This window comes from Motacilla alba, chromosome 3 (genome assembly GCF_015832195.1).
Source record: "Motacilla alba alba isolate MOTALB_02 chromosome 3, Motacilla_alba_V1.0_pri, whole genome shotgun sequence".
Classification (NCBI taxonomy): Eukaryota; Metazoa; Chordata; class Aves; order Passeriformes; family Motacillidae; genus Motacilla; species Motacilla alba.
This window is the reverse complement of record NC_052018.1, coordinates 39,947,181-39,966,558: the sequence shown is the minus strand read 5'-3', so window position 1 is coordinate 39,966,558 and position 19,378 is coordinate 39,947,181. Positions and strand designations below refer to the sequence as shown.

The window sequence follows — 19,378 nt, the reverse complement described above, 5'->3', positions numbered from 1 at the left end:
ATTAAGAGAGCAAATTAAAGATGTGAATAATTCACTGGCTGAGCTTATTGTCAGTGCTGCATTGTGAAATTAGAATTTCTAATAAGTACTGCAATTTTTTTAACCCAATTAACACAGAGAACATCTTGAGTCTGATTAGTACAATAAAAATTATTACCTTATTCTTTTGCTTCACAACAGCCAAATTAAATACTGTACTTAATTATGCAGCATTCATCGCTTCTGTGCTAGAAATAATAATAATAAAAAATTCTCACTATCGCTTTAATAAGACTTCCAATATTTAGAGTGCAACTGAAAAATAGAGCATATGAATCTCCGGCACAATTTCTTATCACAAAGTTACTGGCTTTTTTTTTTTTACAGACTTTGAAAATAGGGTTTAATATCAGCAGCCGACCATGATGTCACTGCTGAAGTCTTCTCTGGAAACAAAAAGGTATTCAAAAAAAATCCCACAAAACGACCCTTCTGAACAAGCTCTGAATATATATTGTGAATTAACTTTCTCTGGGTTGATGTGAAGGCAGGGAAAAAAAAGCTTTACCACTCACTGCCTTGAAATCTAATACACAAATATACAAACATAGAAACATGTATACACACACACACACACACACTCATATATATATATATATATAGATTGTTTCAGAAAAGATGCTTAGGAAATATACTAGGAAAAAAACCGAGCTGGATCAGCTCTCTTACCTCAGTTCCCTCTTGGCATGGGATAGATAACATCCTTTCATCCCAGAAAGGAGAAAAGTCCGATTCAACATCCAGCATGTTGATTTTTCCCCACACGATGCCTGCTGCCATGTTAAATAAAGAAAATGATCACTGAGGATGCAGCTTTTGTCTCCAAATATTTGAATACTGCCTTTTAGTGACAAGGATCCCAGGAACCTTCGCACATCTGGCAGCAGACACCACTGGCTGCAGCTGCTGCAATGGGATTTTTCCTCAACCCTATTTCATTTCCAGCTCCTTTTTCTTCCCCATCCTGAGGAAGTTTAATCACCAAGCATGGCTGGGGAAGAAAAAAAGAAGGAAAAAAAAAAAAAAAAAGAAAGGTGGCATTGCAATCACAAGCTTTCTTGGTTTTGTCCTAGAGACAGGGACTGCAGCAACCACCTTGCATCTTTGTCTAGTTATTTTAGCATGTGCGTGAAAGAGGGGAGGAAAAAAAAGACTGAAAATTATTCAGGCATAATGCAATAGACATAAAGAGACAAAAAGACAAGGAGAGAAAGAGAGGGGAAGAGAAAGAGGGAGAGTGAGGGAGGGAGAGGAAACAGAAAGACTAAGAGAGGGAGAGGGGGCTGTCAGTGCAGATAAATCTGCATATGGAAATCAGGGTTATCCTGGGTACAGTTTTATTTAACCATGATGTACTGTTTTTTTAATTAGACAGGAATTTAAAGAAGGAAATGAGAGATTCTTACAGACACAGGAGCAAACGAAGCATTTTAAATCACAGCAAAGCTTTCAGAGCAAGCTGTAGCAGCAACAGCAAAACTTTTTATAGCAACTTTCTTACTAGAAGGAAGTTTCATGCACTGCTGCTATTTTGCACCCAAAATCCAGGCAAAAATGGAAAAGCATTCATTTTGAAACAAAATCAAACCACAGCAATCCAAAATAACACAACACTTTTTTTAAAAAAGAAAAGACCCAGAAGCCTCTAGGTGCACAGCATGCACTTTAAGCTAAGTTATGCCAGGCACAGGTTTTAGGACTTTGCCCTGGCCCCCATTCTGTGGTGACTGTCACACCCAATGGGGATGCTGCAGTAAATGATAGGAGTGATACCTAGCTTGAATTCCAAATGCACTGAACACCACTTCCCAAGCTTATGAGAATTGTGTGTGTTTGGGGATATGAGCATTACCTTGCAGACATAGGAAGGTTGGATCTCCATATGTAAGACATCAGAAAAGACCAGGAGAACCTCATGCCCATCTCTGTGAGGAAACATGGGAATGACTGAACTGAGAAAACTGAGGAGAAGGGAAGTGAGGTTCAGGTAAAATCTAGACAAGAAAGACACCAGAGAAAGGCAGGGGACAGGGACAGGCAACACAAGGGAAGTTACAGGAAGATGGGCCGAGACTATTTGTAACAGCAGGTAGAGACAGGACAAGGGGGAATGGGTTCAATTTGAAAGAGAATAGGTTTAGATTAGGTGTTAAGAAGACATTCTTTACTGTAAGGATGGTTTGGCACTGGAACAGGTTGAACAGCAATGTTCATCCCTGGAGGGGTTCTAGCCGAGGCTGGACGAGGCTCTCAACACCCTGGTGTAGTTGAAGTCACCACAGGAGGGCTGGAAGAAGATGATCTTTAAGGTGCCTTCCAACCCAAGCCATTCTATGATTCTATGATTCCATGATTCTGTGAGCACAAGGGAGGCAGCTGAACAGCAGGGGCAAGACGGTGGCGTTCATGAGCGAGGTAGCCAGAAACCGCTTGTGCCGGCCGGACCGCCAAGGGACACCCAGCGGAGCAGGGAAACCCAGCGGCCTGTCCGTCAGGCCTGGGAGGAGCGGCGGGCGGGACGGGGAGGAGGTGTGGGCGGGGCGGGACGGGGAGAGGAGGCGGGAGAGGAAGGGGGAGAGAGAGAGGGCGGGAGCCGGGGCAGGCGCCGCCGCGCCGGGGAGGAGGCGGAGCGGGAGGAGGAAGCGCGGCCGGGGAGGAGCGGCCGGCGGCCAATGGGCGCCTTGGCGCCTGCGCGGTGCGCGGTTGGCGGCGGCGCGCGGGCCGTACGGAACGGGCCCGGGCGCGGGAGGGCAGCGCCGGCCCGGGGCCCGGCGGGGAAGCGCCTCCGGGCACAGGGCGGCGGAGCGGGGCCGAGGCGTCACGCGTGCGGGTCGCGTTCGTGGGCGCGCCCCGGCGGCCCGCCGCGCTGCTCCCGCCGCTTTGCAGCTCCTGCCCGCGGATTGCAGCCGCCTGGAAGGTTCTGCTTGGAGGGCAAGGAGGTGGAGGTGCTTAAAGTGCTTAATTGTTTCCGGCGCATCAGGGATGTGGTAGACAGGTATGGAACTGATGGGAGTTGTGGCCGGCAAGAGGTGCCCTCTTATGTAACTGTTTCCCCAGGGATTTCTGTGGTGTCGGGTGATTTTGGTTCCCCGAACTGAACAGGCCCTCCTTAAGAGGAGAGCTCTTGTGGTTGAGGGCATTCCCTTCAGCTGCCTCACAGCTGTCCCAGCACCCGTACGTAGGGTCTTGCTGTAAACTGGAGCACAGAAGTCATTCTTTCTCTACTTTCCCAGCCGCCTGCTCAGCAGGAATATGAATGGATGTGAGAAAGTAGAATGGAAACTGTTTTCTTCTTTTTTTCCCCTCTTATATATCCCCTTATATTTTCCCCTTATATCCCGCTTATATTTTCCCCTTATATATCCCCTTCTTTTTTTTTTTTTTCTTTATATTTTAGTTAAGCCTCTGTACTACCAACCTCTAGCCATTGTGTAGACTAGTTCTGGGAAGAGCCATATCAGAATCTACCAGCAAAGAAGTTGAAAACTTCAATTTAGCGTTTTAGTTATATTGTTTGCATATTTTTATAGGACCCTCTGACACCTGTTGCCTAGTTCTGCTCTTTTAGTATATTGTATAAAATATGGGTACACTAATATTAATTGTATAGTGAACTTCTTTTGGACATGGTAATCCTTCTTTTGTTTCTCTTTTTTCAGATTCCTAGGTAGTTAGATTTTTTTAAATAATATTGTGAGCCTGTAATACATGATGTACTTCCATAGCATAGCTACTCTGGTCATAAAATGAAGTGTTGCTGGAAGCTTTGTAATGCATTCCTGCCTCGTGTTATAACCTACTGCTAGTCTAACCTCATCATGAATTAATTTAGAGAGCTTAAACCAGAAGAAAATGTTTAGGGTTTTTCTTAAGTCACTGATGTGTCTTCTTGAGCAGGCTCTGTACAACAAGGAAGATGTGGTTGCACAAAGGTGCAGAATTGTGTGACAGGGCATAATTGCCCTTCTTGGTGGTATCTCTCAGCTTTTACTTCAGTGTTACAGTTGGTCAGATCTATGTCCTCACTTCAGCTGAAGGATGACATGGAGTTGTAACAATGAGAAATTTATTTGAAGAAATGCTATGACTATTTTTGTATTTTAACTATTTTTTTTGGGCCAGGTGGAAGCAATGGAGGATGACTTTGGGGCTTCCTCCACATCCCCATTTCTCACTGAAAGCTTGGAGCTGGCGATGGAAGTGGAGCATGAGAACTCAAGGCCATCTTTCTTTTCTTGTGCTTTTGACAGCCAAAATGGAGGGAGAAGGTTCTCTGCAGAGTCTTATTTAGCAAGTGGGTCTCTTAAGAGGTATGGGATTTTTTTGAATTACAAATATAAAAGCCTTCTAGGATGTTCTTTCCACTCATGTGTGGTGCTGACAGGTTCCAAATCAGTTTGTTCTCCAGCTCTTCTGATCCTGAAATCACATTGATGATTCCAAAGTGGGAAGCGCTGTTGTGTTGATAAACAGCTTTGAACGCTGCTCTAGATGCAGTTCTTGGCTTTCTGAACTTTTAAGACACTGTAATGGACATTTACAAGCCTGTTAGGATAATTCAAAACTGGCCTGTTGGGCAGCAGCATCTGAGATCACTTGAATTTATGAGGAGGCTTCAGCACTGCTTTTCCCAGTCATGTGCTTTATTAAATACTGGCCATTTTTCTCTCTTTTCCACTCTGCCTGGCTTCCCCAAATTGCTAGAGCTGGCCCTAGTAGCTTTAAGACCATCTTTCTCAAAGCTTCACCTTTGCATGTGTTCTGGATTTAAGGTTCTGAAGTCATAGGCATAGCAAATAAGTATTTTCTGTGAGATTTTAAAGCGTCACTTTGGTTCAATTGTTATTTGCCTTATTGTCTGTCATTCAGCTTAGTTTTCTGGGCTGTTTGCTCATCTCACAAGGATTGTCTTGTTTTTCCTACAAAAGCCTAATTTTTCTGTCTGTCCTCCCACCAAGCTTTGTATTTTGCGTTGTTACTTTTTTTTCCACAGTGTTTTCTGTAAAGTCTTTGGGGGGGGGTCCAGTACACCTCCCCCTTTCTCTGCCTTATTTATCATATTTTTTAGTTGCATCAGGGCATGTTCATTCAAATTTACATCTAGTAGATGATTGAGGGATCCTGTATCTGCATGAATATATCAGTAGTGGATTCCGCATTGACAAAGAAACATTTCACCTGAAATTGTTTCTATCATTGAAACTCACTGAGACAGGTTTCCCAGTCACGTTGGTTGTGATAACACTGTTTTTCCACTGTGTATTTATGTTGTCTACCTGGATTGCAAAGTCCTGGAAAAGCCTTCGTGTGAGGGACTCTCTGTCATCGTTGCCTGGAACTGGAGTAGCTGGATTTAATTGCTAGAGGCTTCAAAACAGTCCAGTGTTCAGGAAGTTAGCAAGTGAACTAAAGTGTTATGGGAGGTTGAGCCCATTATTCAGCAGATTCTCTTTTTGCCTCTGAGAATGAAATTGGAAATAGTGCATAGTTCAAGCAGAATATGAATTTGGTGTGTATTGGAGTATGTATTTGGTGTGTAGTGGAAACTAGGTGCTCGCCTAGTATATATTTTTAATTTTTAAAATAAAAATAGTTTTTACATATTAGAGAATTGAGCTTCATCTGTGTGGGATTATTTTATGAAAGGCAGTGGGAAAATTATAAAATAATTTACCATGCTGTCATGCAGTTTGCTGCCATTTTTTTTATGCATGTTAATTAAACATTTCTTTTATTTGTACAGTTATGATGTTTTAACAACACAGGTGTCTGATTTTTCTCCACTTTGAGTAAAATGGTAATTCTAGTGTTATTTAATTTTTCTTTAGCAAGAGCAAAGAGTAATCATGGCCTAGTGTTAGCTTGAGTTATAGTGACAAGGTCTCATTTTGACCCTCATCTGTTCATCTGCTTAAAAGTGTGCTTTTAGCAGTGTGTTCAGTATAATTATTATTAAATGTATGTAAATGAACAAATGTATTCTCTAGCATTAGTTGCTAGGTATGTAGTGTGCCTTGAGACGGATCTCAAGCATACAGAGCAGTGTGTTATCTTCTTACATAGGAGCCTCTTCACAGTCTGTGTGTCATGTCTCAGCCCCTTTGTCAGTATGAAAATATGTCAAGGGGGTAACCTGGTAATTTTTGTTTCCAAAATCTACTGTGACCTGTGACTATATCCTGTTTTTATGCTTTTGAAGCTAGGAGTTGTTGTATTTCTATAGATAATATTGCTCTAAAAGGTACAACTGTCTTTGAGACATCTGTCATGCACATGTTGCTGATATATTCAGGAAGTATTGGTGGTACATAAGCCAGCTATAGATATTGTACGCCATAGATTTATTACTGGAAAATGTATGAATGTTGTTGGCTCTGTTTTGCAGGGTTTTGCTGAGACTAGATCCTTCTCCAAATGACTATGAAGAAGATACAGTGGAATTGTTTGGCTTTCAGTGGGTTACTGAAATGGCATTAGTTGAATCCTGTGGATTTCTCTTTGGATTACTTAGGTACGATAACATTGTATTTTTTAATTAATCCACATCCGTAATTGTACCTGCTGTAAGGGTGTAACAAACGTCACATTTTTAAAAGTAACATCATAAAAGACTGTGGGCTGTGCAATGCATCTAAAAAAAGATTAATGCTGTCTGTTTAATGCTCCAGTAAGTGATGGATAAGACACAGATGGAATTGCAGGAAGAAGTACATTGTGTCACAGATTCTTAATATTATGTGACTTATTATTCTAAGTAGTGTGATGCATATCTGAGGCATCACCAGATAAAAAAAAAATTAAGTGTAGTTATTACAACAGAGTGTTGGGGTTAATTTAGAAGGCTCTAGCTTCAGAATTATATGAATAGACTATATAAGATTTCCTTGAATGAGATTGTGCTACCCATATAATTGAAGTTGTCTTTTGAAGATTTTTAGTCCTTTTTTGTGCATAAAGGAAAGTGGAGGTTAAAAATCAAATACTGTAAATGCTGGATGCAGTGCTTTCTTCAATTGTTTGGATTAGGATGCCTTCAGCAATCTCTTCAGATACAGTTACTCAGTGTTTGCCTAATTCAATGTAGATGCTTAATCTGGTCAATGCAAATACACAGATCACTGATAATCCTCTTTGCTACTGATAATCCTCAGGATGTACAGCACATACAGAGAGTGGATGGGAGAGGAGCTTTTGTATGATTTCACAAATGTATGTGGTGTATTCCATCGTTCCTTTCATTGCGGGGATTCTTCCATCCCTTTAGGATATGACCAAGGGCATGATGTGCAACATGATTAATAGGGTCTGGCTTGTTGGAACATGGTGACATAGATGACTGGAAGTGTATTAAAAGCACTATTGTTTAGCTTTGCTTGTTTGATGCAAGCTTTGGCCTCACTGTGTTTTTAAAAAAACCCCAAAGTGATAAAGTGGGAGATAGGGGTATAATTTAGTTAAAAGTTTCAGTATTTAGTCTGATTTTTTAACTGTTTATTAGCATAAAATCACTGGACAGTGACACAGGAATGTTGAATTAAATGCCTATTTTTAAAGTTTTTTCCCTGTAATGTAAATTGCTCTGTAATTGTAATAGAAATGAACATAAGGCATAATGCGGTTTTTAAGTTATTCAAGCTATACATTCTTTAAAACCTACTGACCTGGTAGGAATAATGGATTTCAGCTAACTCTTGGCCGAGTGTTTGGTTGCTATGTTGTCTTTCGGTGTGACAAGTTCCTCTGCAAAGGGGGATGTCTCTGCAAAGACACTCAGTTCATTTGTTCAGTCATAAAATGGAACAGTTTTGTTTGTAGAGCAGTTGACAACTGAAAGCAGAAAAACTCCTTTTTCCACTGTGGAAATTGAATATGTTAAGTACAAGTTACAATAGTTTTTGAGGATAGGGTGGCTGTAAATAGTTTATTTTATGAAGTACAGTTAATATCTGTGTTTAAATATATGCTTACAGAAAGCGGAACTCTTTTAATGTCTGGGAATATACTTAATATTGTAATTAAAAATTATTTACGGTTTTTAACTATTGTAATAAATAATAATATACTGCAGAACTGCAAGTTAAAATAGTAATTGCATAATAAATATTTTACTTATGGGTTTTCATGTCATAGAAGTGTGAGTCAAAGTGAATGACACTAAGTAACCGTTTAAGTGGGTATATTAAGATAATATGTCTTTGATTAAAAAACAGAAGTAGCAGTTTATATGTCAGAATCTGTATTTGCAAATCAAATGATTTAATGATTAACAGCCATGAAGATCAATCCTTGAGGTACGAATGCAAATTGAAACTAAAATGATTTATTTAAATAATGGTACTTTTTGTTATGTTTCTTGTGCCCAGTTTGTGCTTTAATTTTATCAGCCCACTTTGTTCTGTCTTTGTCAATTCACTGGGAGAGTATTTTTCTTTTTTTTTTTTTTCTGTGTTGCTCCTTTCTGGTACCTTCTTTCTCTAAACACCAGTCTCAACAGCCCTGTTTCATAAAACCTTCCTGCTTCAGACTTCCTTCCTTTTTGCATGATTGAAATCCTTGAAAAATCCAGGCAGAAATTCATCTTTGATTTCAAAATAGACAAAAAACTCTACAACCCACCTAAGTGATAGAAGGGTAGCTGACATGGCTTTATCCAAGAAAACAAGATAGAGGGAATGAAGATCATTTTACTGTCTGTGTGCACTTTAATATGCAAGTTACAACCTGTAGTTTGTCTTTTAGATGCTTCTTGTGTCTTTTGAATGCTTCCTAGTTTTCAGGGTTTTTTTCATAAGAACATTTGATTTGTGTTAGATCCAAGTAGCCTATTTTAGAATCCTTCAGTAGTTATTGCTTTGACTGTATAAGAAATGAGGCAGAGAGCTCCCTCCTCAATTTATGCAGCATTTTCTTTCAAAAGTCTGTCTGACACAGTTGTGCTTTTCATATATTCAGTTTAGTACTGCTTTATCTCTGTGGAGATTCTGCTGGAAGACCACTTGCAAATAACAGTTGTTAACAGAATATAGCTGAGTATTTACCTATGTTCCAGCTTTTTTTTTTAACTATTAATTTGCAGTGGCATTTGGCTTCTTCAAAAATATTCTTTTTCCTCTCTGAAACTGAACAGAGCTTTTACTTTTCTACAGACGCCTCCTTTTACTCTACTCTGTTTGTTGTTTATGCTTTGTGCTGGAGTTAAGGAGCCATCCACCCTAAGCAGGAATGGGAGAAGCTGCAGCCAGGATGTACTAATGCACATTCACAAGTGGATTAATTTAGTGTGTACTGAGTGTATGCCATGAGGGCTAACTTTTAGGTTTAGTATGTGGTCAAATATGAAGCTAGTTATGCTTGTGGTAAAGTAACTTACAAGGATTGGCTTTTGGGGGTTTTTGTCTGTATTGTTGTTTTTTGCCTTCCCCAATATTCAGCCAATTGTTTGGGGATTTTTTTGCTTTGTTTAATGATTTATGAACATGTGCAACATCTATTCAGTGTCATCCCTTCACAGCTGGATATCCATTGCCTTTCACTAAAACTGTTTTCTAAGTTACATTTCCATAAGCTTTTTCAGGGCTACAAAGCAAGAAACAGCTCTTATCTTTCTTTGTCCTATTTTGCGCTTACTAAAATGGATTTAAACAACTTTTACCTATATAAATACCATAAATCTTTGTATTCCTTTAATTAGACAACAGATCTACAGACTGGAAAACCTAGCACAAATGAGTTCGTCTGATTTTGGTAAGTTTTACAAATTGAATTTGACATTGTGATAGGTAACTGACTTACCTTTCATTAAAGAAGTAAATTCTCAGAGATCACGCTTGTGCTTTGACTCTTGGCCAAGGGGTTTTGGAGTGTGCCTCAGAACAGCTCCTTTATAAGCAGCATAAAACTGCAGTAAAGGTAGAAATATAGGCAACCAGGGGAGGTAAAATAGTAGGGAAATAGATAGTGGAAATGCTGGGAGTCAGTTTGGAGCCAGATTTGCCTGGTAGTAGTACCTTTTTAATGGTAGATGGACAGAGTGATCCTTAGTGGGGCATTTTGCATTAATTTGACTTAAGGTGTCACCCCTGGAACAGAATTTGGCAAAACTATTAACTTTTAATTAAAACCAGAAAATTTCATTGATCATCCCAACAATTATTTTAGTTACAAAGGTAGTAGCTTGGATTTTTTCAGTGTTTCATTGGCTTACGTTTTAATGAGTCAGTTAGATTTGCTTAGTTTTGAGTTATTTACAAACTTAGTTTATCTTTGCAGTAGGATCGATAAAACGGGATCACTACAAAATGCTTTCTTTCAATTAAGTACTGAGGCATGAGAAGCAGCATGTTTCTGAAGGATTATTGCAGCCTTGGGCTTATTGTAAGTTGAGGGCTGAATTACTTAGCAAGTTGAGAAGTTCAGTAATTACTCAGAAATAAACTGTTCATAGTGTCGTCTCATTATAGATAACATGATAGTGTTCTATGAGTGAATATTTTTACACATTACTATTACTTTTTTATATTGTGATGTTCTGCCATTTAAATCATTGATGTGACTTTATCATCAAGCTTCTTTCATATTCAGTTATTGATAGTATCCAAAAAAATCTAATTTTTTTGATGTAAATGGAAATAGCCTGTTTTAAATTACATTTGAACTTTTACATAGTAGCTGGACATCGAGAAACTGGTAGGTTTTTTTCACTTAAATCTAAGCCCTGCTTTGTTGCCTTCTCTTCTTTGTATCCCATTCTTCCACTTGTCAATTAAGCTAGTAAAATGAAGAACTTGAATTTTGCGCTTTGCACCAGGCTTTCTTTCTGAATCAGAGCAAGTCACTGATTCAGCTGTGACTCAATTCCCCCTTATAGAAGTGGGCTAGTAGTAGAAGGGTGTCATGAGCATTGAGGTATTTAAATGGTCAGCAGGGTGATGTTAGTTATTATTGATGTCTTAAATAAATGTGCTGTTACCACTGTTTAAACCCCACTTAAAAGTTTTGGCTCAGTAAATCTATGTTGTACTGTGTGTTTATATAGATATCAATATTTTACATTAAATTTCATTTCCCATCAGTCTTGATGAGCTTTGGAGACTTTGTACTGAGAACTGTGTAATGTAGAAGGCATGTGAAAATACTGTAATATAAAATTCTGCTTAAACAGAGCTTCTGAGAATTTAGACTACAGTATTTGTTATTGCTACAAATCAGCAGTAATATCTATAAATAATTACTTTAGGAGGATCAATTCACTCTGTTCTAAACTTGTGGTTCATTACCATGGCAGATACTATGGCTTCTGGTGGGATGCAGGTTGGCTGTACACTGGAATATTCTGGTGCTTGTACCAGTTAGTTTGCTTTGGTCATTGAGTGTTGTTGCTCAAAAGATGTTGGGGTAGGCTTGTATGCACAAAGCTTTATTTTTGGGGTCTGTAACAAGTGTCATATATGAACTTCCAGGTTAATTGGAGGAGATGGGAGAAAACAAAAGGGAAGTGAGAACAAGATCAAAAAATGGGAAGACTCCCCAGTGGTTAGCTGGGGAGAGGAGCAAGGAGAACTGTCTTTCCATGGTTGTGCAGTCCAGTGTAGTAGGTGACCAAGAGTTTTGGCCATGCGTCTCCTCTAGGGTGATGCACTTTCGTTTGGTCCTGCTTAAGGTCCTCATTTGATGCTTGCATTGAAGATGCTCTGAATAATCATCATGTGTTGTAATTAAGTACACATGTTGCAGGCTGACTGCTTGCTAAGCTTTTGTGTGTATATATAGTTGGGCAGTAGTTATTTGGTATTTAAATTACCGTATTCTGTTTGTTGTGCTCCAAGTTTCATCTTTCTCTAATATAAGCTGAAAGCTATAAGGCAAGGTGTAGGAATAAATAAGGAGTGATTCTCACACAGTGGCAATGACTTCCAGTGAATCTCTGCTCTAATGGGGGTGTTTGAGCTTGTAGGTGCAAGGTGAGGATGGTACCACCATGAGAACAACAGCTTCAGAGAACAAGGGAAGGGAGACATATAGCCAGAATAACTGCCTGAAAGCATAGAGAGCTGCAAGTGAAAGGCAGGACTGTGAATGGATGGCTCTTAGCATTATACAGCTGAAGGTTCTGTGCAACAATGATGCTCCCAAGGAAAAGTCACAAAGCATATTTACAAATAAGTTCACCTTATTGAACTTATTTCTACCTTATTATTGAACCTTATCACAGTTAAAGTCTGTCAAGGGAGAAGGGTACTGATAAATTGTTTTACCCAGGTCTTTACTGAAGGCATCTTGGAAGCAGTCAGGAAGCAAGGCAGTAGGGCTGAATGATTTCTTGTAGCACTGAGAGTACTTACCCTCACCTTTCCTGAGGGTCTTCTTTTCTATCTGTATCTGGATATGTGCCTGAGATGATAAGACAAAGAATGGATCTCTTTGGCAAGGTGACATTTAGAAATGGGTGTTTCCCATCAGTCACCTCCCAGCTTGTCCTCAGAGGATGTCTTTCCAGTGGTCTGGTCTGATTACTGTGAAGAATGCAAATGTTAAACAAGTCATGGTGTGCTTGTCATCTGCTTTAAGCTACTGGTCTCTTTTACTTCAGGTCAAGCTGCACACTTGCACTCTGAAGCAGAGAGCATCAGGCATCAATGTCTTAAGTTTTTGCATTATGTGAAAGTTTTCATCTTCAGGTGAGATTTACACACATTTTACTAAATTGGGTACTGAGCTTTGTGTAGGTGCTACTTACCTGTTTTCTGATTGTGTGTATTGTATTCTTCTGTACATTCAGGTATCTGGAACCCCCTAAGGTGGAAAATGATGGAGTGCTGCATCCTTATGAAGAACTAGAAGCTCAGTTACCCTCACTGTTGGTGGAAGAGCTTCATGCTTTGACCGTGCATGTTGGTCACCTTTGTGAACTTCCTAGTAATGTTCTGGCAGCATTTACTGTTCAAAATCAGGCAAAGGTTGGTGTCTTTTTATAATTTTAATTTTTTATGTGGCATTATGTATTCAGCTTGAAAAATTTTGGCTTAATATAAGTTAATATTTTTGGTTTGTTTTTTTTTTTTTTTCTTCATTAAGTGCCATCCTGTATTTGGTAAACACAACAGATGAGATCTGGATTTTCTGTTGTTGTTTTACTTATCTATTTTTGTTCTATACCTTTAGAATTCTTCCTATAGTATACAAATGATAATACCAATTACAGGTAGATAAGTAGGCTTGAATTAGCATAGCTTGTTTAAAAATTCCTTGGTGTTTGTCTGTAGTAATATTTAAAATTTCTGAGCATCCCAGTAGGAGGGGTATTTCTTTAAAAATACATTCTGAATCTGACTCAGAATGGGAAAAGATCTTTTCTAAAAGAAAAATGCAGATGTGGAAGGAGGCACAGCAGCAGGAATTTCTGGTTTATGTTGTATAAACTAGTATATGGAGGGGAATGATCCATTGAGAAGCAGCATTTTGGATCTTTGTTTAGCTTGTCAGTAGCAGTTGAGCTGATTGAAAACAATAATTTCAAGTAAACTTTCAGGAAGAGAATACTAAAATTTTGGAGTTATTTTAAGAGTTCACTTTAGCAATTTTTGTGCAAAATAATGCTTCTCTGTAAAGAAAATGTTAACTAAGGATATTGTACTTTGTCAAGCTTGAATCAAAACTTCATAAATAGACTCTTACAGACAGAATTATAATGAAGCTTTTTGTTTGTTTCTTTTTTTTTTCTTGAACTGAATGGTGTTTTTATGTTACATTGTATTTGGTCATAGATGTTCATAATGTTCATTGCAGTCTTAGAATGTCATGTCCAACCATTACTCCAGCACCTCCACATTCTCCACTAAACCATATCCCCAAATGCCACATCCACATGTTTTTGAACACTTCCAGAAATAGTGATTCCACTGCTGAACCTGGGCAGGTTGCTCCAAAGCCTGACCACCCTGTCTTAGCACAGTATCCAGAATTCACTAAAGAAATGTTAATTATAAGTAAATGTATTTTTAATCACAGGTCTTTCCTCCATCATGGCACTTACTACATCTCCATTTGGATATTAAATGGCTAGTATTAGAAGTTCTTCATGTACTAGGTGAAAAACTGAAGAGTAAGTATGCAGGCTTTTTCTTGAACTTACTCTTTTACATATGACTTACCTAATTTTCCCATCTTGAATAGTCCTGAATCAAAACTACTTTTGGTAGTTTTTAAGCATAGCTGTGTTTAATGGGGTAAACTCAGATATGGTAAAGGTATGTTCTTTGAGAATCTTAGTGCAGCTCAAATTAAATAAAATTGTATTAGGAATTTGCTGTGTCAAAACAAAGATCAGAGTTCTTACTCAACTGATGCAACATACTAAATATTTAATAACAGTGCACTTCTTGACATCACAAATAAAAATGCATTTGCAGATATCCAGAATGCATAACAATGAATGGCAATTTGATGACAACAATATAGAAAAAGTGTCCAGGCATGGACCGGAACAAGGATTCTCAGAGGAGAGAATTTGTATTGCTAACCATGTGCGACACTAAGAAAATATTGGGTAAAAGAAGAAGCCTCAATCAGAGGAGCTTATACAAGTACAGAAAGAAAAGGGCAAGGCAATATCTTTTAAAAAAAAATTTATAAGGCTTTAAAAGGGCAAAAAGTAAGTTGATAAGAGTAAGCTGTTCATAGAAGTTAGATTAAAAAGGTCATAGAATGCAATTGAAAAACTCAATTTCAGAGTAGTTCAGTTTGCTGAAGAATTGTTAAAATACAGAAGAGAACTTTATTTGCTTTGTGAGGCTTATATCTGTTTTCCATGTCCATTCTGCCAAAATAAATCACAAAAGTGTGTTTTCTTTTATAATTGATGTGTCACTGCAACCATACCTTCCCTCACACCACCCGATTATAAGTTGTGAATATAAATTCTACATAGGAATTGCAATAGTTGAAGTAATGTTGAGGTACAGAAGGAAGGCACTATATGCTTACCCCAGTAACTGGTGTTGAATCTGAACTCTTGGATTAGCTTTTGCCTGTTCCTAGTGCTGTCACAACACAGCCTTGCTCCTATTAACACATTTTCTCTGTTTCTACATTACTGTATAGTATGTAGGTTGGCTTTTTGTTCCATAATTCTAAGTTTCTTTTATGATCCATTGTGAGATAGTCTGTTTGCCTTTTTTGGAGCATTTTGGAGAAAGGATAGTGAAACTGTTGGAGGCAATTTATTTTCCAGAATTCAATATTTATTTCTAGATAATGTTCTGAGTTATAATGCAGTCATCTATCTTTGTAAGAGAAAGCTCGTGATTTTTAACAACAAAATTTACTAGTCAAGACAGTAATTTCTCTACATACATTATCTTGTATTCTTATGTGCTTAAAATTTCCTAGGTTTTTTATCTCATTCTGTAAAGTGTTCTGTGTGGAAACTTCACACTGCTGAGACTAGTGGCAGGATAGTGGATTCAGGGCTTGACCTTATATTTCCAGGAATAAAATACAGGCTCATTCTACGTATGTCTGCTCCACTGATGTCAAGGGAGATGTACTGTTGAAAAGCTTGTGGGATAAGATCTTACAGCCTCTAACTTCACCATTTTATCTGTTAATGCCTACAAATGCTCAAGTTGGAACATGATCATGCCAGCTTTCTACATCAACACATCCAAAGGAAAGTGTTAGACCTCTCCAGAATTGTTTGTCATCAACTTGCATATCTGCAAAACATGTCATGATTCCAGAACATGTGCACTGCCTCGTGACAAAGAGGAACTTGCAGATAAATAAATCTTTATTCCTCTGCAAAATCTGTGCCAATAAAAGGCTGTAAAGTGCCAAGCTTTTTTACTGTCAACCTGAATAATACCAGATTTCAGTGCAAAGAAGAAGGAGATTAGCTTGAATTTAGGATGAGCTTTCTCACATGAATTTATAAATTAAAATTACATACAGGTCAACAAGCACATTCTAAAATATATATATATCTTAGAAGAGAAATGCTGTCTGGTTTATATTGCTAGAACCGAACCTGGAACTAAACGATTCTACTTTTCTTTTGTATTTTAGGACAAGTTGTATATGCTAACCATTTCATTAATCTAACTGGAGAGAATCTAACCAATATCAGTTTATTTGAAAAACACTCTGGAAATCTCATATCTGATTTAATAAAGTTGGCCATCAACAAATACACGAAGGTAACTCTTTTTCCTTATACAGGCCATGGGCATTTAGATGCTCGTACTGGGAACCATATGAATTGGGTATTGCACCAGTGCCTAGATGACTTCTTAGTGCTTAGTTGTAAATGTTATGTATGGCTTTGTATTTCCATGTTTTAAAGAGTGTTATTTGTTAGGAGCTCAAATTGTGTTATATTTATTCATGACCATCTGGCAGTTGAATGAGACGGTAATATTGAAATGCACTGTGTACAGAGCAGAAGTGAGTGCCACATTTTCTAAGTTCAGTGTTCCAGGTTTAATGCCAAACATGGCACAGTCTAAAAGGTTTAGATAAATGCAAAAAAAAAAAAAGTCTTTTCAAACTCTCTGAACAGGAACAAAAAGAGGATAACTCTAATCCTGGCAGTAAGCTAACTGGACACTTAGAGAATGTCATATTACGGTTTATTGTTGCAGTGTGCCTATTTCCACCACCTCATCTTTCTGTTACAGCACTTCTGCATTTGTCATGGGAAAACTTTTCTGTGTCTTCTTTTTTCCTTTTTCTTTCCTTCTATAGCTGCAGTATTTTTCTCACTTGTTTTGAGCACTCCAGAGCTAGAAAGGCATAATAGCTCCATATAGCAGCCAGTAAAAGAGCTGTGTAATCTTGGTGTCATTGTGAAACCTGCTTTAGATGGACATGTGTGATCCATGAATGCAGGACTGAACTCTGAGGAAAAAATAGCAGTGACCACTGTATAATTTATGTTTTCCTAGTACAAAAGCATAAGAAATAGAGTCCTTCTTCATGTTACTTTTGAGGGTGGGGGAGATGGCTGTACAACTCTTTGATAACTGTTCTTTTAAAATACCATCCTGTAGAAAACTGTTACCTTTTAAAATCAGTTTTGATCTATTAAATTTAGATAATAGTGCAACCTTCTCCCCTAACAAAAGGCAAATAGATGAGAATAATATTTTATAACAGAAGATTCAAGTAGTATCTGTCTAACACAGTGCTTGATGGTAGGCTTGAAAATGTCAGATGATAAAATGACAGATTCTACATACTTTCACAGAGCCACGTTACAAAGAGAGAAGATTGTTTTGCCACTGCTTTTTCTTAAGCTTACTCTAGGTGTGGGCCACACTGCTTGAATTAGTTCTATTTGAGATTAATTTCTGAAGTGAAGCTTGTGCTCGAGCTGGTGGCTTCTGTAGTATGCAACCTTTCTGTCATCCCATAATGGAAAAAGCATCCCTCAAAATTGTTGAAAATGCAACTAATACCCCTAGTAGGTGGCACTATCAGCTCATCACTAAAACATGTCCTTGGGCTTTTGGCTGAGAACACATTTGTGGATATCCTTGGAAAGGGGGACATAAACTCTGGTGTTCCAGACTCATATTTTCAGATTGATTTCTTGGGCAGCTCTGATATCAAGGTGCTTGACTTGGATCATGTACTGACTCCAGTGTGCTCTGAGATGTGTTTGGCAGAGAAACACAGATCTGTGGATATCTTTCTTCTGTCTTTAGCAGCCACACCTCTGGCACCAGAGCTGTATTGTCCCAACAGCACCACAGTTTTGGGTTTTAAACATTCTTACCAAGATACTGAAATGAGGATGTTGTGAGAGGAAATATGGAATATCTCTGAAGAAAGCAGTGTCATGGCTATCCTTAGTCTAAGCAATATCTGTATGGTGTCTTGCTTTGATACTACTACCCAGGTTCTATCCTGAACAGATATGCACATTTCCTGTGGGAAAGATCCTGCAAGGATCTTGGAGAACAGCACAGTAACAGATGGAAACAGTAGATGAAGAAACCTTGCTGCAACAACTGGTAGTCCACATAGCAAGCATGAAACTCATTTCTAAGATAGTTACTATGCCTAATACTTCTATAAAAACCTCCAGTGTTGCAGTGCATCTGTAATAAGTAGACTGCTCATTTCCAGTGGATCTGTTTTGCTCTTTGGTAGTGAGTCATAACCAGAGTTATTTTTGAGGCACTTCAGTTTTGGAAAGTTAGTAGTTAAATAATGAGTTTTTTCAAGGGGCTTTAGTGGCTGTACTGTTTATTCTCAAGATAATATTTACATAAAATTAGTTCAGGTTGTTGAGAAATTCCTGTAACAGGTCCTTAACTAAAAGTGTGAGGAGAGAGAAATACTGTGAGTATATGTAGAAAGTGAATAAAGCATTATTTAAAATAGATCAGGTCTACCATGCAAATTTCATAGGATAAAGAGGATTCTTGAGAGAGAGAAAAAACAAGTTGTTTCTCTTTTATATATGAATGTAAGTTCATATTTATAATTAAAATGATTTAAACCTGATTTGGACCTGTATGAAACTGTAGTTGTAAACATATTCTAAAGATGGATAATAAATAAGAACTTTGCATCCTAATTCAATATTACACAGATTAGAAATGATTTGTGATATACTTGTTGCTCTAACTGTGAAAGTGTAGATTTTTAGTCGTTCACTCCCACTTCTATAATGTCTCACACAGCCACTGCTGTCACTGGCATTGCATATTTTGATTTAATTTTTAATTTACACTGTTATGTTTCCAAATTCCGGAATTATTTTATATGCCAGTGTGACTTGAGAATAGCTGTGTGTGAATGCATCAGAAAAAACATGAGGATATAAAAATTTAGGTTCTACCTCATCAGATGTGGATGGCTAGGAGTTAGTTGGCTAAACTAGTCACCTGAGGTACTTTTTATTGTAATAGAAGGTTAACAGCTGTTCTGCAGTGAGATTAATCTTTCTGGTACCTATTTCCTTCTGTTTGCTTTAGAGAGGTGTAGGTTGGTTATTCAAACTAGGACTACTCATTGTTTAGGGATAAAATGAGTATAAGCTGCTTTGTTTTCCCTCTTTTCTTTCTGCATTTCTGCCATTGTGTCCTTGCTTGAAGGTAAAAAATGCTGAACTGAGCTATTTAAGCAAAGCTTTTCTCACATTTTTTGCCACCTCTGAATACTGTTCAGTGGGCTCGTGTGTCTGAGGATAGAGTAAGTGAAATTTTATCTATAGTATGTTTATTTCAAATACAGGTCTGGTAGATCTTAAAATCATTAAAGCATACAGAGTTTTCTTATGTATTTAGCACTTCCTTTTGCTGTTTTGTTTTGTTTCACAATTGAGAGAATGTAA

General features: G+C 38.0%; 1 protein-coding gene across 2 annotated transcripts in view; it reads left to right on the top strand.

Annotated features, from left to right (window-relative positions):
* Window positions 1-2,799: 2,799 nt before the first annotated feature.
* Window positions 2,800-19,378, top strand: part of MMS22L (MMS22 like, DNA repair protein) — an 89,062-nt gene continuing 72,483 nt past the window's right edge. Inside the window, exons 1-8 of one of the 2 annotated variants that reach the window (XM_038133081.1) lie at window positions 2,800-3,034; window positions 4,290-4,349; window positions 6,425-6,550; window positions 9,731-9,783; window positions 12,629-12,716; window positions 12,818-12,995; window positions 14,047-14,140; window positions 16,102-16,232. In XM_038133081.1, the coding sequence (XP_037989009.1) occupies window positions 6,507-6,550; window positions 9,731-9,783; window positions 12,629-12,716; window positions 12,818-12,995; window positions 14,047-14,140; window positions 16,102-16,232 (588 nt within the window). In that variant the 5' untranslated portion in view covers window positions 2,800-3,034; window positions 4,290-4,349; window positions 6,425-6,506. Of the gene's footprint in view, window positions 3,035-4,161; window positions 4,350-6,424; window positions 6,551-9,730; window positions 9,784-12,628; window positions 12,717-12,817; window positions 12,996-14,046; window positions 14,141-16,101; window positions 16,233-19,378 lie in introns of both variants that reach the window. The other variant, XM_038133080.1, reaches the window with a different exon arrangement.